Here is a 19,010-nt window from a genome sequence, read left to right as displayed (position 1 = left end):
TTTGAAAGCGTTTAATAGACAAAAGAATATGAGTCCTACGGAAAATTCCGTAACCATAGACAGTGCGAATTTTGTAATATTTGGACAAATTTGACTTCACTTAAAAGTAGGAGTTATGAATCACATTGTAAAAACTGTTAAATTTGAAATAGAATTAAGCCGTCATGATTTCAGAGTGTTCATTTCTACTTTGAACGTTACAATTTTAATTTTTCAGTAAAAGTGTGCAATTGTTATCTGCACATTAGAATTCAACACTTTTACTGAAAAATTAAAATTGTAACGTTCAAAGTAGAAATTAACACTCTAAAATCATGACGGCTTAATTCTATTTCAAATTTAACAGTTTTTACAATGTGATTCATAATTCCTACTTTTAAGTGAAGTCAAATTTGTCCAAATATTACAAAATTCGCAATATCTCTGGTTAAGGAATTTTCTGTAGGGCACAAAGTCCTGACACTGGCTTCCAGTATAACCATGGTAAATCACACCTATGGCCACGTCTCATGACTTCGAGATATAATATGTATATAAAGAATAATCAATATGTTGGAGTCGTTCTAACTTTCGAGATATGTAGAATATTTAATGAAAGGAATCAGCATCAGCCTTGAATTTTATGAAACGAAAATACCAGAGCTGCCCACATAAGTTTTTGCATACCTAACTTTTTATCGAACTCCTGCTCCAAGTATTTGTACAGCAACTAACAGAAGACTGTGCAGACTCTAACAAAATCGAGGAGGATTTGAGAAAAATTTTTTATGTTACTTTTCTTTCAGGGAGCTTATAATTATTTGCGAAACCTGTTCTTTTCGTGTTGATAAAAACGTGCTTGAACAATTTTTATCGAGAAATGATTTATAGTTCTTGGGTTTATACAGTATATATGTATATATACATATATATTCCTACTGAATGCTCAAGAGTGATTTCCTGAAATTATTTGTTGCTCGACATATAAAATAAAACGTAGTAAAAATTAGGATACAATTTTCAGCTTCGTTGTTAAGGGCCATAAATTTTACCCTCTCTTACATAATTATACAAGTTATGATAATTATGCCGACTTATGATCCATTTTTTAAAACTTCCATATCTCAAAAGAATTTAACATAACAAAATCATAAATTAATAATTAGAATAATGTTGTGGATGCTCAATCATCTTATTTTTAATGTCTTAACCTGAACTTTGGTCAAGGGCGTCTTACACTCTTCCAAAATACAAGACGTCATCATATAGACTCGTTTGAACTTTTTATGTTTCCAAATCGATATTAACTCCATAGAAATAAACTTCAGCTAATTTTGGCACGAATTAGGTAGTCAAGGTCACACGTAGCTCACGTAAAAATGGAGATCACTTGCAAGCAATATTATCACGTTTCTTACAAACATTTGCAGAAGCGATTTCCTTTTTCAACAAAATCTAAGAAAATCCGAATCCCAATAAAAAACAAACAGGAATCTTTGATTGCCAAAACTAACAAAGAAATGTCGAAATCGAAGTATTTTTGCCTTTTTAAAAGAGAGTAAATTCTTTGTTAAAAAACAGGAAAAAGGGTAGATCTTAAAACCAATGCATGCGTAAATAATAGAAGATTGGTAACAAATGTCAGGTAAACTCACTTGGGATGAATGGTGCTTAGATAGAATAAAGCGATCTCGAGGAAAGAATTTACTGGCCAGGGCGATGCGAAATCACTGCTTCGATTGATGGACGGAAGACCGAGTCTTCGTTGAGCACGTAATTCGAATTCCACTTTTAATTCGCGAACACGAACTCTACACAAATCGAATGAGAGTTGGGGAACTACTGGCTAAGCGGCTACTAATGCAAGACAGAAGGACAGACAGAAGCGTCGACAACGAACACCGAGTTGCAAACAACATTTATGATAGACAGGCCTGAGCCCAGTAAAGCGACGCAGCTGACTGCTCCAAAGCAAAGCCTCTGTTCCTAACCTAAAAGTTCGCCGTAGAGCGCTAATATATAATTGATCTAAAGATGATAAAAAAACGCTTAATTTTCTACGGTATTTCTTTTAGGATGATGCTACAACACAAAATTATTGTCCAATTGAGTTTATGTAAAGATTTTTACTTTTTATGGGATGAATCTTATTTGAGAAGCTCGCAGTGACATTTCAGACATTCGTCTTTTTTTCAGGTTTGCAGCCTTGAAGTGAGGTTATGTTGCTAGTTTGACACGTAAACGAAAAGATAAGAAAGTGAGAAGTGTCAAAATATATATTCTTAATTTTGCCGAAGAATAAGGAAACATGGTAATGATATAGTTTTATCAAAAATATAGTTCCAAAATCTTTGATATTTTAATATTTGAATAATATCCATGGGAAATTAAATTTTGTAGAAATAAACGAAGTACAAGGTACGTATAACGTTATTTATTTTTGTTTCAGGCACGTTATTTCCGAGAGGAAGATATCGATGGTGAGTAAAAAAAGTAATTTTTATCATTAACAATATAACATTGCATGCTAGGTTTCCTTGTTAAATATTTAAAAGTGTATTACATAGGCTTTTGATTACATTTTTTAATTCTTGCTAGCAGAAATATGGCGATACGCGCTCGTCTTTAATGTTTCTAATTTTGATTGTCTAATGATAAAATTAAAATATCTGTTTCAATATATAGTACTGTCTGTAAACTATAATTATTAATAGTACATTTAAAAATATATTAAACTAGCTAAATCGGCTGTTACACAATTTTAATTAAAGTTTAATCGGACATTTTATCCCAGCAGGAATTATGGAAGCAATAAAAGTTAGTGTGGGATTTTCCATCATAATAAGATGTCCTTAAAATATATTTTAGAATTCTGAGTCTGTCTGTTGTCTTCCATTTTCGACACTGATCCATTCAGAATATTTTTACATTTGGAAATTGGGCAATTTGTTAGTTTAAAATGTTTAGAGTTTAAAATACCATAAAACTTTAAACATACCTTTCAGAAATAAGCCTATCTTGAAGATTTTCAATTGATGATCCTACAATTTTGAATGTGTAGAATTGTAAATGAGTTCAATTTTTAAGATTTGTAATGGAAATTCCGTGAAAACTGTTTAAATGTGTAATGTAAGTCATCAAAATTACAGAAATTTTAATTTTAAAACGTAAAAGTCGCTTAAGTTTTATAGTAAATTAAAAAAATAAAAACTTCAATTTGAAAGGTTTATAAGTAAAAAATTCTTAAATATATATGATTTTAAAGATCAAAAGCGAAGTTTTCAATTCAAAGTCTCCCAAATTGAAGAAATTTTCTTGTAAATCATAAAAATTAAAAAATTTGTAAATTTTGCAATTGCATAAGTTTTAATGGTAAATTTTGAAAATTAAAAACTTCAATTTTAAAGGTGTATAAATAAAAATTCTTAAATTTGGATGATTTTGCACAAATTTTAACTGTAAAGCTTCAAACTTGCATAATTTTTTATTGTGAATTTTCAAAATTAAAAAATCTTCAATTATGAAGATTTACAATTTCAACTGCTACAATTTTGTATACTTACAATTTCAAATTATTCAATTTTAACGATTTGCAATTTAAAATTTTTCCATATTTTGAATATTTGCATTTGAAAACTCTTCAATAATGTGTATAATAGAAAATAATGAAATTTTGAATACTTTTTTTGGAATAGTTCCATTTTCAAGATTTAAAATTCAAATTTATTCAATTTGATATATTTTCAATTGCAAAATCTTTAAATTCGAACTTTTCCAACATTGCATATAATTTTAAATTATGTTAAAGTCAAATAAAAATGATTGTTATGTGAATCTAACATTATGAGAATTTTATATTTCAATTTAAACTAAAGAATTTCCGTTTATCGCAACAATTTTAATTAGAAACTGAATTTCTAAAGATCTCAAACTAACGGAGAGACAGAAGCACCCGATAAGTTAGCGGAAACATAGAAGCTTCACTTATTATATATGATTTCGAATCTCCAGAAGTTCACCACATTTGAACTTGAATTATAAAAAAAATATTTTCCGTCTCTGTTTTTCAGAATTCAGGGAATGTTTTTATCTCTTTGCACGAGGTGGACAAATCCGAACCCTGGATGAACTGACAATCATCATGAGATCTTTAGGTCTCAGTCCGACTATTTCTGAATTGAACAAGTACTTAAAAGACAAAGGTGATCCTCACTTCCAAATTAATGTTATTTACCGCATTCCTACAAAGATATTTAAAAATATTTTTTTTTTCAAGCTGGAAAAATGTCCTTTGCGGATTTCCTAGAGGTGATGCACTTTCAAACAAGAGCAGAGGAACTTCCCAAGGAAGTGATAGAGGCTTTTCGAGCTGCGGATACTTCCAGAACTGGAACAATACCTGCCCGTCAATTGGCACACATGTTGCTTCGCTGGGGTGAAAAACTCAGCAGCAAAGAAGGTCTTTATCCTCTCCCGTAATATTTAAATATAAATAACATAATTGAAAGAATACACCGAAATTTAATTCTCATTTTAGTGGAACAAATATTTCGAGAGGCTAACGTGTCTTCAAATGGACATGTTAATTACGAGGACTTTGTGAAAATTGCCTGTGCTCCTGTACCTGACTACTATTGATGAAAGAGATTCTTCATAGGTTTGAACGCCTATAGTTTACATATCTTACTTATAATCTGTTGAATCTTAGCGATCAAAGAAAAGTATTAAATAACTCTGAAGGCTGTTTTTTAAACGTCCACATTTTCAATAAAATAATTATACTATACCAGACTAACGAAAGGTAATTCTTTGAAATTACTTAGTTTAGAAAAATATTTTTTGATTAAGCTCATAGAATTGAAGAAACCAGTTTATTTTTATATACAAAAGATTTATCGCATAATTTCAAATTCTTACAGAAAGTATTTATATTTCTTTGGTAATTCACAATCAATCTCACATTAAAGATAGGATTAATTTTAAATAAAATTGACATCAATGCCTGGGTGATTTTTGAGAATCTACCTAATTTAAAAAGGGGAATAATGAATACACAAGAATGTAGGCCAGCAGTTCTGGGAAGGATTAAATCAGTCGATCCAAATATAGGCGTTCTTTTGTATTATTTAGCCTATAGGAGATTCTTGAAATATTGTTTCACTCTTTAGAATAAAAAATGGTCAAGTAGTAGAATGAAAAATGATTAAAGTTTCTTTACATTACTTAACGCTTAAATTATTATGGCATAGTGAAGTATCAAAGTTTTAACTGTCTGTCACTATCACTTCCGTGCTTGGTGGAGCTCCACAAAGAATTACAGCAGTGCTGATGATAGTAGTGAGAAAAAATAAACAGAGTAGCGCACGATCGCTAACCAGGGCGACTTGTTTCCACTCGAGTTCCGTCCTCTCCCGTCGATCCTGGTCCATTAATCGCCTTTCATTCCTCTCGATTGTCCCGTGAACTTTCCCGAGGACTCGAGACCATTGCGCCTCAAGACCACCACCTTCTTTTCCGATATCTGCGGCTAATTTATGGAATCAACGTAGAACATAATGAAGCGAAAATAATTGAAATATATATTTTGTTTTTCTTGGCAAAAATAAGATTAAATTTTAATTCATTACTCCATTTTTTATTTGATTTTGAAATTTATATTAAAAATTGATTTAAACTGCTCAGTTCAAAATTTATGACTTACCTAAATGAATATTTTCATTGTTACTGCCACTTCTTCTCGTTACAAGCTTGGGCGATAATTGTGGCTGGGAACTTTCAGTTTTGCAGTGCAAAGGACAACTGTTTTCTCTTCTTCGCACTGGTTCAGGCAGTTCCTAAAATATATGAATCTAAATGTTAAAAGATACTTTATTTTGGAAAGTTATTGTTTTACTATTTTTATTTTTTATAATACAGTTAGTCTTATCTAAACATAGTTTTCAAAAATTGCGTGATAAACTTACATCCTTGAAGTTTAGGAAAACCATCCTAGCGAGCTTATCAAGAACCAGAGATTTTATTATATTGGGTACTTTTGTTCCTCGAACGCCACGATGATGCAAATTTAAAGTTACAACAGCTAGTCCTGAAGCAAATGACACCAGGCAGATGCTGACTCCATAATACAAGCCTATACAAAATTTCAGAGAGGATACAAAAGTTCTTTCTAAAAATTATTGCCTACATTCTGATTCAAGAATTTAAAAAAAACTAGGTTTAAAATTATAGTTGAAAAATTTAAGATATTATATCTAGTTGTAATTAATTAAGCAAACAAAAAGACAAAATATTCTCCTGTGTTTCACCTTTTTTCCCTTCAAATTTTCCTTCGGGAAATTATCTAAAATCAGTAAATGTACATAAAAACTATAAGAACACTTTTACACCTAAAAATAATTTATTATATTAATATTTATATTGTTAAAATTAATTTTTTCTTAAAAAGTGTTCAAAGTTAAATAATTTAAGAATGAAATATTATAAGTTAAATCAATTGCAAAGTTAAATGTTATAAATTGAAACTTTTGAAAGTCTAACATTCAAAATTGAGCAAAATTAACAAAATTGTTAAATCTGTATAGGAGTATCGAGCAGTCTCAATTTTTTTTATTTCACCAATAAACAAAATTTTCAGTGTTTCACCAAATGAAATATTTTTGAAATGAAAAATACTTCCGGTACTAAGACTTGAATTATCTTGAATTTGCGTTTCAGAGTATTGAAGAGTGTAGTTTTAAATTTGAATTTAAAGTATTAATTATAAAAAGTCTTGGAAAAATGTTTAATTATACGATTTCAAGCATATAAAAATGGTTTATTTAACAAATTAAATTTTTTGCTAACTTTTTATATCACCATAAATGAATTTCCAAGTACCTAAGTATATCCAGCTTTAAAGAAAATCATCAATGGAAGAAATCATTTGAAAAAAGCATTTAACATTATTTACAAATATAAAATTTCTCATAAAAATGATACTAATTCAAACTGAAAAGTGGCTAAAAATGACTACTTTTCACATAAAAAGATGCCTGTAATGTCAATACAAACACTTATCTACTCAAAAATTTCAATTCCATTGCATATTTCACTTATGGACTTGCATTTAAAACTTTAGATAAAATTCCACTGCTGAATTCGGGGGTGAAACCAAGATCACAATTTCTAAATTAAATTTTATAAGTAATTTTCAGAACATTGAAATTAAATGCTGTGTTTATATTTCGATAATTTATAATAGGAACCAAAAACACAGAAAATCAAAAATTAAAATAATTTAAATTTTAATATTTCAGATTCATTTCATTTTCTTTCAGATTACTTCTCATAAAAAATACATACTAATTAGAGGCGTTTTCTCAGTTGGTGGAAGCGTTTCACGAATAGTCATCAGAAAAACTGTCATCGACAGAAGAGCTGAGATTCCAAGCGTGACCTTTTCTCCAGACTCCGATGGCACATAAAACACTAGTAGAGCTAAATAAAAAATAAGAATCATTTATCGAGTCTATTTTAAATATTGAGACAATCGATCAAAATCATCGGTCTAATTGTTTTCAAACGCATCGGTGGAAAAATAAAAATAAAGTGAAATTTGTCGATTCTTAACGAGGATGTAAGTCAGGTTCATTCGCAAGAAGCTTTCACGAAGCTAAGAAAGGAGCCGTTTTCTCAGCCTGTTCCGCAGATTTTTTCTCTGGCCAAGTTCTAAATCATTCGGCGTGATAAAATGTATATTTGATATTCCATTCAGAACGAAACATCCTCGTCAAAGTTTCGATACGAGAAGAGATTTGACGTGAATTTTCATATAACTATATTTGCTCGTGGGGAAAAAAGATACGAGAGTGAAGTATTCAAATATCTGGCGGTCGATCGGAAAATTGAACGAGTAAAATCAAAGTTTTTATTTTTAATTTTTTTTTAACGTTTGACTAATAAAAATCAACTCGACAAACGTATGTAAACTAACTATAGTTTTTATAAAGGACCTCATAAAGTAATATCTGAAAATTCATTTATTCACCATTTTTAGAACTTTTTCAAAATAAGTAGACATAGAAGAAAGAGAAATTTCTCAAACTAATTATTCTAAAATTTTGAATGGTAAAATAAAAAATGGTTAGATATCAAAACTCAATTAGAAATCATATATCCAAATCCATGTCAAATTAAGGAGTTTTTCAGAATACTTATTTACTTATACTTATGTAATACGATATTATTTTTTACATACTTATTTTTTTATTTGCGAACAAAAAATGTACAAAGTTATTCGCATATTTGAATTTTGTGCTTTATTTTTCAAAATTTGCAAAATGGCGGCAAGTCTTTATGAAAATATTAATTCTATTTTCTTAAGAAATCTATAATAATGCCCAATGTTTTGTTCAATTTATTTTTTTGCGAGGAAGACATCCTGAGAGTTTTAGGTTGGCTAACAAGCTTTTTTCGGCAGGAGTAATTTTTTGTCATAAAATCTATTATTCTCATTTTTCTCGCAAACAAAGATAGATACGAAACAATTTTACCACAACAGTTCGCACGTCTAAAAAAGTTATATAAAAAATACATCTTGTTTTTTGTGATATCTTGCATCGTTTGCAAGAAAAATTAGAAATTTTTTTTTTATGATAAAAAATTCTCCCGGCCTCAAAAATGATTGATTGGAAAACATAAAAATGTGGAGTTTTCCTAAAAATATATATTTTTTTCATGTTTTCAAAATATTTTTTTCTGTATTTTTTACAATTTCTGCTTATATAAGCAAGGTACGAATTTTTAGTTCAGAAAATTGATTTTTTCTAAAAATATTTTTGAAATTTTCTTGCAAAGGATTCAAGATATTATAAAAGAGCAACAGGTTATTTTTATACCATGTTTTTAAACGTGCAAACTATCTGTCGTTGCTTGCGAAAAAAAGCGAGCAATTTAGACTTTATGAAGAAACAATTTTCCTTTTCGTAAAATTTATGAAGCCCACAAAACTCACAGGATGTCTTCCGTATAAAAGGTTATTTTTTTTTAATTTGCAAAAACTAAAAGTTTAGGTTTTTTGAGAAAATTGCCTTTTAATATTTTCAGAAAATTAAAACATTCAAATACGCATAACTTCGTAGACATCTTTTTTCACTTCTAGTCGCCCAAAAAAATGTAGGGAGTTTGAGAAGGAAATAGACTAGTATTCCTGAAAAATCGGGACGACTAATCAAGCCTGTGAAAAACACTGGACTAGTCATCCCGAATTTTGGGACGGCGAGAGATTCCGATACATTTTTCAGTTTATAAAAATTTGAGACAGCATTCAAATTATAAGGTATTTGAGATAGTTGTCATGTCAAAAATCCAATCTCTGAAAAATTGGCTTCTCTGTAATTTTAAGATGTAAAATAATATTACTGATGATTATGATGATGATGAATTTTGGAAAATGCTTGTATTTTAATAAAGAAAACATTTTTTAAACAACAAAATATATTTGAAGATTATTTACTTTCTTCAAAATCAGAAACAGTAAAGTTATAAGGAATATGTTATCCTTAAAAACATATGCCATGATTGATTAAAATTCAACTATTTCTTAAAAATTGGTAAGCAGCGACAGTAAGAAAAATTCATATACAAAAACTATTATTAAGATAATTATTTTGCATAAATTTTAATCTTTTTTGTACAAAATGTTTTTTCTTTCATAATGCATAACTGATACATACTAATTCTTAAAATCATTGAAAACTGGTTTACCAGATATCTGATTTTTGGCGCGACAACAATTTCCTTTTCAAATTAAGGTATACCTTAATTTGAAAAGGAAATTCCTGAAAATTCAATTTAAATTCAAAGAGCAATTTTTAATTTGATTATAATTTATCACAGCTGAATTTTGCTACTTTATTATTCAACTACATATAAGGTTGAATTGACTGAATTTATTATTTGTGAAGATTTACCGATTCCATTGATGAGAATGCAGGGAAGTATAAGATTGAAGACATAAAATAAGGGTCTTCGACGTATTTTTATTTCATATGTGATATCCGGATAAGGCTCTGTGCAGCAGGAATAGTACTCGATATTTCGCCTGGCAGAGAAATCAACTAGATCAAACTCCCCATTGGCCTGATAATTGCTCATGTCTCCTCTCTCGCTCTGCCGTTCCAGTTCAACCTAAAGAAACATAATAACGACACAATGTAGACATGCCTGTGTGTAACTATGTAGATGCGTTTCCCCATCACACTAGAGCAACTGTCGTTTCGACAATCTGTCCCGGACAAATTACCATGTTCCGCAGACAATCAATGCATTTACATTCTCTTCTCTGATGCTCATCCACCAAAATTCCATAATTACTAGCAAATTAGTCCTTCACGCAAAAGCAAGTCTCTCGACACTTATTCTTTTGGGAACGTCTACATTTTTTAATATACATTTTTCCAAGGGATTTTAATTGGATTTCGAAGATCGAAAGGGAGTTTAAAATGTGTCATAGGGTTTCAAGAGGTTTCGATGATTTCACGGTATTTCAAGGATTTTAAACAATTTAAAAATATTACAAGGAATTTTTATGGGACTTATTTGTACGAATTTTGAAGGATGTGAGGTATTTTTAATTGGATTTCGAAGATCTAAGGAGATTTCAAAGCATTTTAAGAGGTTCCGATTATTTAAATCGATTTTAAACATTCATAAGGGATTTCTAAGAGATTGAAAATCTTTCGAAGGAAAGATTTCATGGAATCTCAAAGAATTATAAGGGATTTCTACAGTTTTAAACGATTTCAAAAGATTTCCAGGCAATTCCAATATTACTACAATTATTGGATTACTATACATAATAAAAAGGGGTAAAAAGCAAAAAGTGATATATTGTGTACAATGGTATAAAAATTAATTTGAGCTAAGCTAAGTTTCAATTAGTATATTAAAAAATTTATAATTGGATTTATTAAAAACAAATCAATATTGTATAATTTCAAATATGTAAAAACTAATAAAGAATCCCAGTGATTTGAAAGGATCCCAGTGGGCACAAAACTTTACGACATCCTATGTTCATGTCGTTAAGGTCTCTTTACGATATCGTGAATAAGTCGTATGATCTGACGTTGTCCTTACGATATCGCAAAGACACCGAAACGACATGGACATAGGATATCGTAAAGTTGTCGTAAAGATGTCGTAAAGACGTTGACAAATTTTGTGCCCACTGGGATTTCAGTAGATCTCAAGAGATTTTAAGGTATTTCAAAAGATTACAAAGTATTAACAAAAAATTGCAACACTTTTACGAAATTTAAAGAGAATGTTCAAGCATTTCGGGATTTCGCGAGACTTCAATGGATTACAAAAGTTTTAGGGTATTTTTACCCAATAAAGTTTCAGATACACTCTCAATTTTTCAAGGTGATATAGAATATTTAGAGGCACTTCAAGTAGTATAATCACATTTTAAGAAATATTACGAGATTTTAAGAGATTTCGAAATATTTCAAAAGAAGTCAAGATGAGTTCAAAAGATTTCACGGTATTTTAAACTATTTGCAAAGATTTCAAAGGATTTTAGCCAACGATTTCAAAGATTTCACGGAACCTCTATCGTTTTAGAGGGATTTTAGGAGATGTATAATGTTTTATGGAAGTCGAATCATTTCAAGGAATTTTCACACTTTTTAAAAAAGTTTAAGGGATTTAAAAAATCGACAAAAGAATTCTGGGGATTTCAAAGGATTATTGAAAAAATATTTCCTGGGATTCCACGAGATTACATGAAAGGTGTACACGAGATTTAAAGAATATGAAATATTAAATATATATAATGTGCATATTGTATAATAGTATAAAAAGTAATTCTAACAGGAAAACCAGGTTTCAATTAGCTTATTTAAACAAAATAACGAGAAAGGATAATCTTTGAATGACGCATTTTTCATTGTAGAATTTGTAAAGTCATTAGAAACCCTTAAAAATGAACAGTTTATTTCGAGTTTATTTCGAGGGCTTCAAACATGACATTAATTAAAATTGAGCATTTTCAAACCGAGATTGATTGACAGAGTTTGAAATGATTAAAATCCAATAAAAAATTCAGATTTCTTCATTCGTTCCCTAATCTACATATCATTTATCATATAATGACGAGGGCTGCGTACAACAAATCCTGAATGGTTCCAATTTAAGAAGTAGATTTGTAGTTGATTTGCGGAAGGTTTTCGAGCATTGACACACGGTTCAGAATGGGGAAAGCTGGATCAGAGAATGGATTCAGGGTGAAAGGATAGGAAATGGGAAAGCAGTATGCACATCCAGGCTTTGGAAGGACATTGAATTTTTCCCGCATTCAGAATGAAGCTCTCGATCTACGCTCTCCATTTCAAGACTTGACTATTCGCGATTTCGATTTTCCGCCTCTATCTTTGAAATACCGTTCTTCATTATTGTTAAAATTAAAAAGAGCAAAACAAAAACACTAATTTTAAAGTTAAAATTAACTGCTATTGATAACTTAGTCCATTATTGATTCCGAATTTATATTAAAATTTTCTACTCTCTGATCCCTTGAAATAAATTCTTCTTTGTATGAAATTGGATAAATCAACTGATTGTTCATATAAAGGATGATGTATTTTTTTATCTTATATTTTATCATATATCTTTATGTCTTCAATATGATTTCAGGTATGCGGAAAGTTGCCGAGGGAAACATAATCTGATAAAATGTTACGATCTCGACGAATACAGTTTTCAATTTCAACTGACCTGATACCCATCGTATGTCCAAGAAGCCCACTTCAGGGCGCATCTTTGCACGTCAAATGGAAAATATTCCACGTCTATATCGCAGCTACTACGAAAAATTCCGTGACTTAACCAGACAACTTCTCCGGTGTTGCTGACGATTACATTCGTATTTATCACTGCTGAATTGTATTGTGGATCTGCACTGAAAATTATAAATATTAAATTCATAATGAGTAATCCAAATATTTTCCATTTGAAATTTTTTGAATTTACAAACGCATTTTTCCATCGAATTATTTTAAATAAGAATCAGAAGTTTTAAACGGAGAATTAAATTAACATTTGGAGAATCAAAGGAAGTCTTTGTTATTACAAAGTTAACAATAGCCATTATGTATATTCAAATATGCTAAGTGGTTTTACTTTGAAGTTCAACACCTTCACTGAGCTGTGTTGTTATTTCATGCAACATTTAGTTTGCCTTAGTCTTCATCCCATTTATCATGACTAAAGTTCTGAATAGAGAAATTTTTTTTTTAATATTTGGAGGGTGCACAGAAATTTTATTAAAATTAAATTACCAAGCATGATTAAATAATTTTAAAACATTTTCAGAATTGCAAAAGTCAGGGAATTTTCCTAAAAAACACACTTTAAAAAACTGCCAAGGGTAATAAATTAAACATTTTTTAGATTTTTATTTGAAATTGTTTTATTTCATTCGCAAAAGATTTTATGTTCAAAATATTATAAGATTAAGATTGTGGTATTTGTATATTAATGGTCAGGGCGAAATTAGAGAATTTTGAAATATAAGTTTGGCGGTCACCCTGATACAATATTTTTTATAGTACTTGTTTTACCTTATACAATTTTTTTTACTGAAAATTAAATATTCCAATGGAAGATTCAAAATTTTAGTTAAAAATTCATCTCTTTGGTTGAAAGTTGGACTATTTTGTTGAAAATTGATTTTTTTAAATAGAAAATTCAACTATTTGGATAAAAGTTGAATAACTGTGTGAAATTTTTTTTTATTTGTTTAAAAATTGAACTATTTAATTGAAAATTCATTTTTTTGCTTTAAAACTATTTCTTTTAACTAAAAATGTAACTTTCCCCTTTTTTGTTAAAAATACAATTATTCGGTTAAAAATTTACTTGTTTTACAGAAAAATCTTATTTTGGCTTGAAAATTCCACAATTTGTATAAAGTTTTTATTCTTTCTCGACTGCAAAATCTTCATCTGTTGAAAATACATCTTTTTGGTGGAAAAATTCACCATTTTAGTTGAAAATTTATCCCTTTAGTTGCAAATTTGACTATCTAAAAAATTTTTATTTTCTACTTGAAAATCCAACTTTTTTTTATTGAATTTTAATCATGAATGAATCAATGATTAGTGATCAATGCATTTTAAACCGTTTTAAACCATCTTTTACGTAAAAAAATCAAATGTTTTGTGGAAAATTCGTCCTTATAGATTAAAAATGCATCTTTTAGATTTCAGAGTATAAAACTAATCTTTTTTGCTTGAAATGTTTAAAATAGTGTTTTATTGTTTTATGGTGTTTACAGAGGATTCTGTTTTAAAAATGTTACAAGATTAAAATACTGGTCTCTAAATATTAATGGTCATCGAGAATGAAAATGAATCAGGAAAAGTCAGAGAATTGTGGTAATAAATTTTTTTCGATCCTGACACAGTAAAACGAATGTAAAAGAAAATTTACTCATCTCTGAGACTTCAGAAAATTCTTTTCACTGCATTTTTCTCCCGCAGTTCAAGTTTTTTTTCATTAGTCGTTTAATTCGGATTTTATATCCGAAGTTTAGCATTATCTTTGCGAAGCACTTGGATAACAGAAAGAGATCTATCAATAAAATGGTTTATTTCTCTTTACGATTCTTCAACTACGGTCACAGATGTATTCAATAAAATGTTCTGAAACATTTTGACTGCTGACCTTGTTCTATTTATTTGATATTTCAACTAAGGGCTGATCGAAGCTGTCCATATCTACAGCGCGATTTATATTTATGGGCCGGATATCTTTCTATTTGCCACTACTTCCTGGTAGAAAAAGATGACTCCTGCTTTACTCTTTATACGAGGGGCGAATTTATTGTTGGATCTTTATGGGAGTTTTATCTCCTGAATTACCAAAAGAGAAAGCCTTTTTTAAAGAGTAATAAAATTTCCAATTAATAGACAAAATCTGACTTTTTATAATCCCAATTTGGTAGATACTGCAGTAAGCTGAATTTTATTTCATTTTTATTCATTATAATTGTTTGAGCTCATTCAGTAAGAACATATTCGAGAAACAATTATTTAACGTGTGAGCTTTAATTAGGAAATTAAGTTTTTGTAAATTGCAAATGGTGAAAGACATTTCAAAGAGGTTGAAATGAAACTTCGCACATTTTAATTGCTGTTGAAACCAAATTATTGAAGTCGTAATTGAAAGGAATGTTACCAAAAGTACGAGTAGAAATGCAAAGTTCCTACACAAGACATTATCGTTTAAGAAATAAAAATAAAATTGTAGGCATCTTAAAGCGCCAAAATAACACACAAAAAATACAAACATAATAATTGAACAGACTTCACTGCCCAAAGTGCTCTCAAAACAGAGGAAGTAAGGTGGGTTTTCACCAAAGGAATGGAACATAATAGGGGAATAAACTTTTTGAAATAAAATTAAATTGTAGGTACCATATTGAACTCATTATGTAACGCTTGAGATTTTTTACTCAAAATATCTTCTTTCTAGTTTCTACCGAAATAGATAAATTTCCAATACAAAAAGACGAATTTTCAACAAAGGAGTTGAATTTTTAAACAAAAAAGATGAATTTTCAACAAAAAAGATAAGTATAAACCAAGCAGTTATTATAATAGCTAAAATTTCAAGGAAGAAAAGATTTTAATTTTAAATCAGAGGCAATCGATTAACCAAAAGATGAATTATCAACAAAAAAATTAATAATTGGTATTTCAACAAAAAAATGGTTTAATTTGTAATAAAAAAAAGTTGAATTCACCTTAAAAAGGCGAGAATCCTCAGCTCGGAGAGACTACTTTTTAACTAAACAATTGCATTTTTAAACAAAAAAGATGAAATTTCTATCAAAAGAGATAAATTTTAAAACCAAAAAGACGAGTTAAATTTGCAGTTGAAAGAATTGATTTTCAACTAAATAACTTAATTATCAACCAAAGACATGTATCTTTAACTAATAAAATTAATTTCCGACCAAAAAAGATGAATTTACAACAAAAAACATAAATTTTCAACTAAATCGTTCAATTTTCAACAAAAAACGATTATTTATTACCCAAAAATAGAATAGTTAAATGTCCAGTTGAAAAATTTAATTTTCATAAAAAAACCGGTTTTAAACAAAATAATTAAATTTTCAACCAAATAGTAGAATTTCTAACTAAAAGATATGCATATTGAATCAAAAATATAATAATACGTAATAGTTAATTAATAGACAAAAATAGTGCAGAATAAGGGAAAGAGTGTGAAGTCTATTTAAGTGCGGTACTTGGATGTCACAAATCATCACAAAATAATAAAATTATGCACAATGAAAAAATTAACCTACTTGTTATATAAAATAATATCCGGCCTCCAAACTCGAGTATATGGCATGCGAAGAACTTGAATCCCCGCAAAATCTGATACATTCCATTTCAAGTGATGATCGGTCCAGGTTTGTGTCACCCAGCAATTTGTCGTTAGTATCTGATTTTTTTCATCCTATCAATACAACAGTTAAGTTACAAGTTTGAGAGATTGTAAATTTAAAAAAAACACGTATACACAGAAAAATTAGTCCAATAAGACCTCTATCCATTTTTCAATTGAATACGAATTCCTAAATAAAAAATTTAATATTCATAATTTTTTGTAACACTATTCTTAGACGTTTGGATAATAATGATATCCAAATATAATTAATTTCATAATTTAATTCTCACTTGTATATTTAATCTAATAAGTCTATAGAACGAATTGAGATATAATAAAATCTCTCTTTGTCAAAGTTCTTTTGAACTCTTTTACCATAAATGCATGTATAAGGAGAAAAAAATATCCTTTATGGAATAATAAGAATCTCGAGTCTGACTCCACTCGAATCTTTTCACTGGAATATTTTACGGCTGAGGAAGCTATCTGCCCGATTCTAATTGTCTTTATCCACCTAAATAGTTTGTAGCCCTTGTTTATTTTTTATTTATTCGTTCATCTACTGAAGTGGTTGAATCAAAGGAGGCAAAGAACAGATTGATCTAATCGAGTTTCCACGAGCGTCTTCGGTTTATCGATTCCTAGTTATTTCTTTATATATTTTCCGGCAGTTACCTTACTCCTGAATCAGTTTTCTCTGAATAAATTATAATCTCTTGAAAGCATTTTCACCAAAATTTAAATGATACGTGTCACTATACGAATTTCACGCTTCAAATGATTGAATTGATTTTTTATAGTCTTTAAGTTTTAGTAATTCTATTACTAAGTTAAAAGACTCGAAATTCGAAGTATCAATAAAAAAAAATAAAGCGTTCAAATTGGTTAAGGTTTTTCAGAACTAAAAATACGTCTTAAATTTCCGTACAGAATAAGTATTTAATTAATTGAAATATAGAACTATTTTACAGCTAATAAATTTTATGTCTATATTTTGCTTGATGGTTTTTTTAACGAAATATGCGGTATTTTAAAATGTTTCAAAAATATGAAGAATAATTTTACTTTTAAGTCTGTCTAGAAAAGAAAAAAAGCATTTTTTTAACTTACGACGTCAATGATGTGGTGAAGTGATACCCCGAAGATGACCACTAAAGGCTGAGAGGAGTTTTTAGCTGGACGCACACCCGCATCGTAATTATCCATTAAATATCTAGTCAACCTGTACTCATGCTCATCACAAAGTCCTAAAAAATTAGGTTATAAATCATTTTTCAGTTTTAAATCATCATAAATCATCATTTCAGTTTTCCTGAGTGATAAAATTTTCACGGTGATTAAAATAAAAAAAATCGAACACTTAAAGCAGCAAATTTTTTCACTTAAAGTATTTGAAACTTAACTGAAAATTAAAGCACTCAACCTGGGACTCTTGAATTTTTAACTTTTATGATTAAAGCTTAAAAATGTATTAATTCAGGAATTTTTCATTCAGATGCTCAATAATTTACACCTATGAAATGAAAGCGTATAAAACTTTTAGCGCGAACAATGTAAAATAAAATATCGTTAAATTGCAAAAGAATAAATTTGCAACATCTTCAAATTGAACAGTTTGCAGGATTCTAGTGAAAAAACATACATTCACGCTTTCATTTTCAATGACCTAAATTGAAGAATCAATTAGTGAATTTGTAAATGTTCAAAATTTTGTCATTTTAAGTCAGAAAGATTAAAAACTGAACGATTAACATTCTTGATAATAAAAGATCGATTGTTGTTTTAACATAAAAATCTGCCCGATGCGTGGGAACATTCTTATTCCGCGCGGCTAGCTTGGCTCGCAAGTTTGAGCGCCCCTGAGGAACGCATCTGTTGTATCACGGTAATCACGCTCGATAATGTATTTACCTCGTACTACGTGCTCGATATTTATACTTCCCCCACATTTGTGCAGACCTTTTGAAATTATAGGTCAAAGCATCGATACATATAATTTGTTGATTGTGAATTCTCTGTTGTTAAAGCTTATTCGGCTTGAAAGAAAACATTCTCATCAGGTACCATGTACTTCGCACTCAATTTTGTCGAAAATGCGAACTTTTCTACATATTAAATGTATTTTATATTTATTTATACATCTGGGTTCGGAACTGCTTATTCAAATATTGCAAAATAAAGTAAAATTTTTATTTTTTATGATTACTTTAATAATTGTTCTATATTTTATATTAATTTTGATTCTCAGCTATTATAAAAAACGTACCATTTTAATAAATGTATGTTATTGTAATTAATAATATGCAGTGGGATTGAACCTGGCGTATTTTCATGGTCTTGTTTTTTATGCTTAGAACAGTGCGCGTCCTGTAAAAAAACAATTTTTTTATTGAACATTTTATTGCAACTTGTCTCGTTTTTACACAATTTTCAATTTGTTTATTTTCAAATTTGTACATATGTGTGTGTGTGTGTGTATCCGTGACTGCCTATTTACTTTTGTAACCATATTCAGCAGAAACCCTTGGTACAGGGACCCTCTATCCGCAACCCGAGGACGCGTTCGGTGGCTTTGTCATAGGCCC

At 29.3% G+C, this 19,010-nt stretch overlaps 3 protein-coding genes across 6 annotated transcripts in view; 1 reads left to right on the top strand and 2 right to left on the bottom strand.

Moving 5' to 3' along the window:
* Positions 1-1,797, bottom strand: part of LOC117167750 (mitochondrial coenzyme A transporter SLC25A42) — a 20,742-nt gene extending 18,945 nt beyond the window's left edge. Inside the window, exon 1 of the mRNA XM_033352906.1 lies at positions 1,635-1,797. The gene's annotated coding sequence lies outside the window, so the exon portion shown is untranslated. The remainder of the gene's footprint in view (positions 1-1,634) is intronic.
* Positions 1,798-1,927: 130 nt separating this feature from the next.
* Positions 1,928-12,784, top strand: LOC117167752 (calmodulin-like protein 4). 4 transcript variants are annotated; one of them, XM_033352913.1, is made up of 7 exons: positions 1,928-2,095; positions 2,176-2,290; positions 2,429-2,459; positions 4,050-4,181; positions 4,256-4,438; positions 4,517-4,636; positions 12,658-12,784. In XM_033352913.1, exons 2-6 carry the CDS (start codon positions 2,288-2,290, stop codon positions 4,615-4,617), a joined length of 450 nt encoding a protein of 149 aa, XP_033208804.1. In that variant the 5' UTR covers positions 1,928-2,095; positions 2,176-2,287; the 3' UTR covers positions 4,618-4,636; positions 12,658-12,784. The 4 variants fall into 4 exon arrangements, with proteins under 4 accessions (XP_033208804.1, XP_033208805.1, XP_033208803.1 ...); XM_033352914.1 differs by lacking the exon at positions 12,658-12,784 and adding an exon at positions 7,342-7,478; XM_033352912.1 differs by lacking the exon at positions 12,658-12,784 and adding an exon at positions 7,296-7,478.
* The window catches only part of LOC117167749 (neuronal acetylcholine receptor subunit alpha-10-like), a 26,103-nt gene continuing 11,948 nt past the window's right edge, over positions 4,856-19,010 (bottom strand). The window contains exons 2-9 of the mRNA XM_033352905.1: positions 17,536-17,672; positions 16,340-16,494; positions 12,739-12,922; positions 9,930-10,146; positions 7,321-7,455; positions 5,943-6,109; positions 5,681-5,813; positions 4,856-5,506 (exon numbers count right to left, since the gene is read on the bottom strand). Of these exons, the coding sequence (XP_033208796.1) occupies positions 5,244-5,506; positions 5,681-5,813; positions 5,943-6,109; positions 7,321-7,455; positions 9,930-10,146; positions 12,739-12,922; positions 16,340-16,494; positions 17,536-17,672 (1,391 nt within the window). The 3' untranslated portion in view covers positions 4,856-5,243. The remainder of the gene's footprint in view (positions 5,507-5,680; positions 5,814-5,942; positions 6,110-7,320; positions 7,456-9,929; positions 10,147-12,738; positions 12,923-16,339; positions 16,495-17,535; positions 17,673-19,010) is intronic.

This window comes from Belonocnema kinseyi, chromosome 2 (genome assembly GCF_010883055.1).
Source record: "Belonocnema kinseyi isolate 2016_QV_RU_SX_M_011 chromosome 2, B_treatae_v1, whole genome shotgun sequence".
Lineage (NCBI taxonomy): Eukaryota > Metazoa > Arthropoda > Insecta > Hymenoptera > Cynipidae > Belonocnema > Belonocnema kinseyi.
This window is presented reverse-complemented; position numbering and strand designations above follow the sequence as displayed.

Coding starts and splice junctions, on each gene's coding strand:
- LOC117167752 (XM_033352913.1), top strand. Junction 2,460..4,049: donor CCGAGAGGAAGATATCGATG/GTGAGTAAAAAA, acceptor TCTGTTTTTCAG/AATTCAGGGAATGTTTTTAT. Junction 4,439..4,516: donor AAAACTCAGCAGCAAAGAAG/GTCTTTATCCTC, acceptor TTCTCATTTTAG/TGGAACAAATATTTCGAGAG.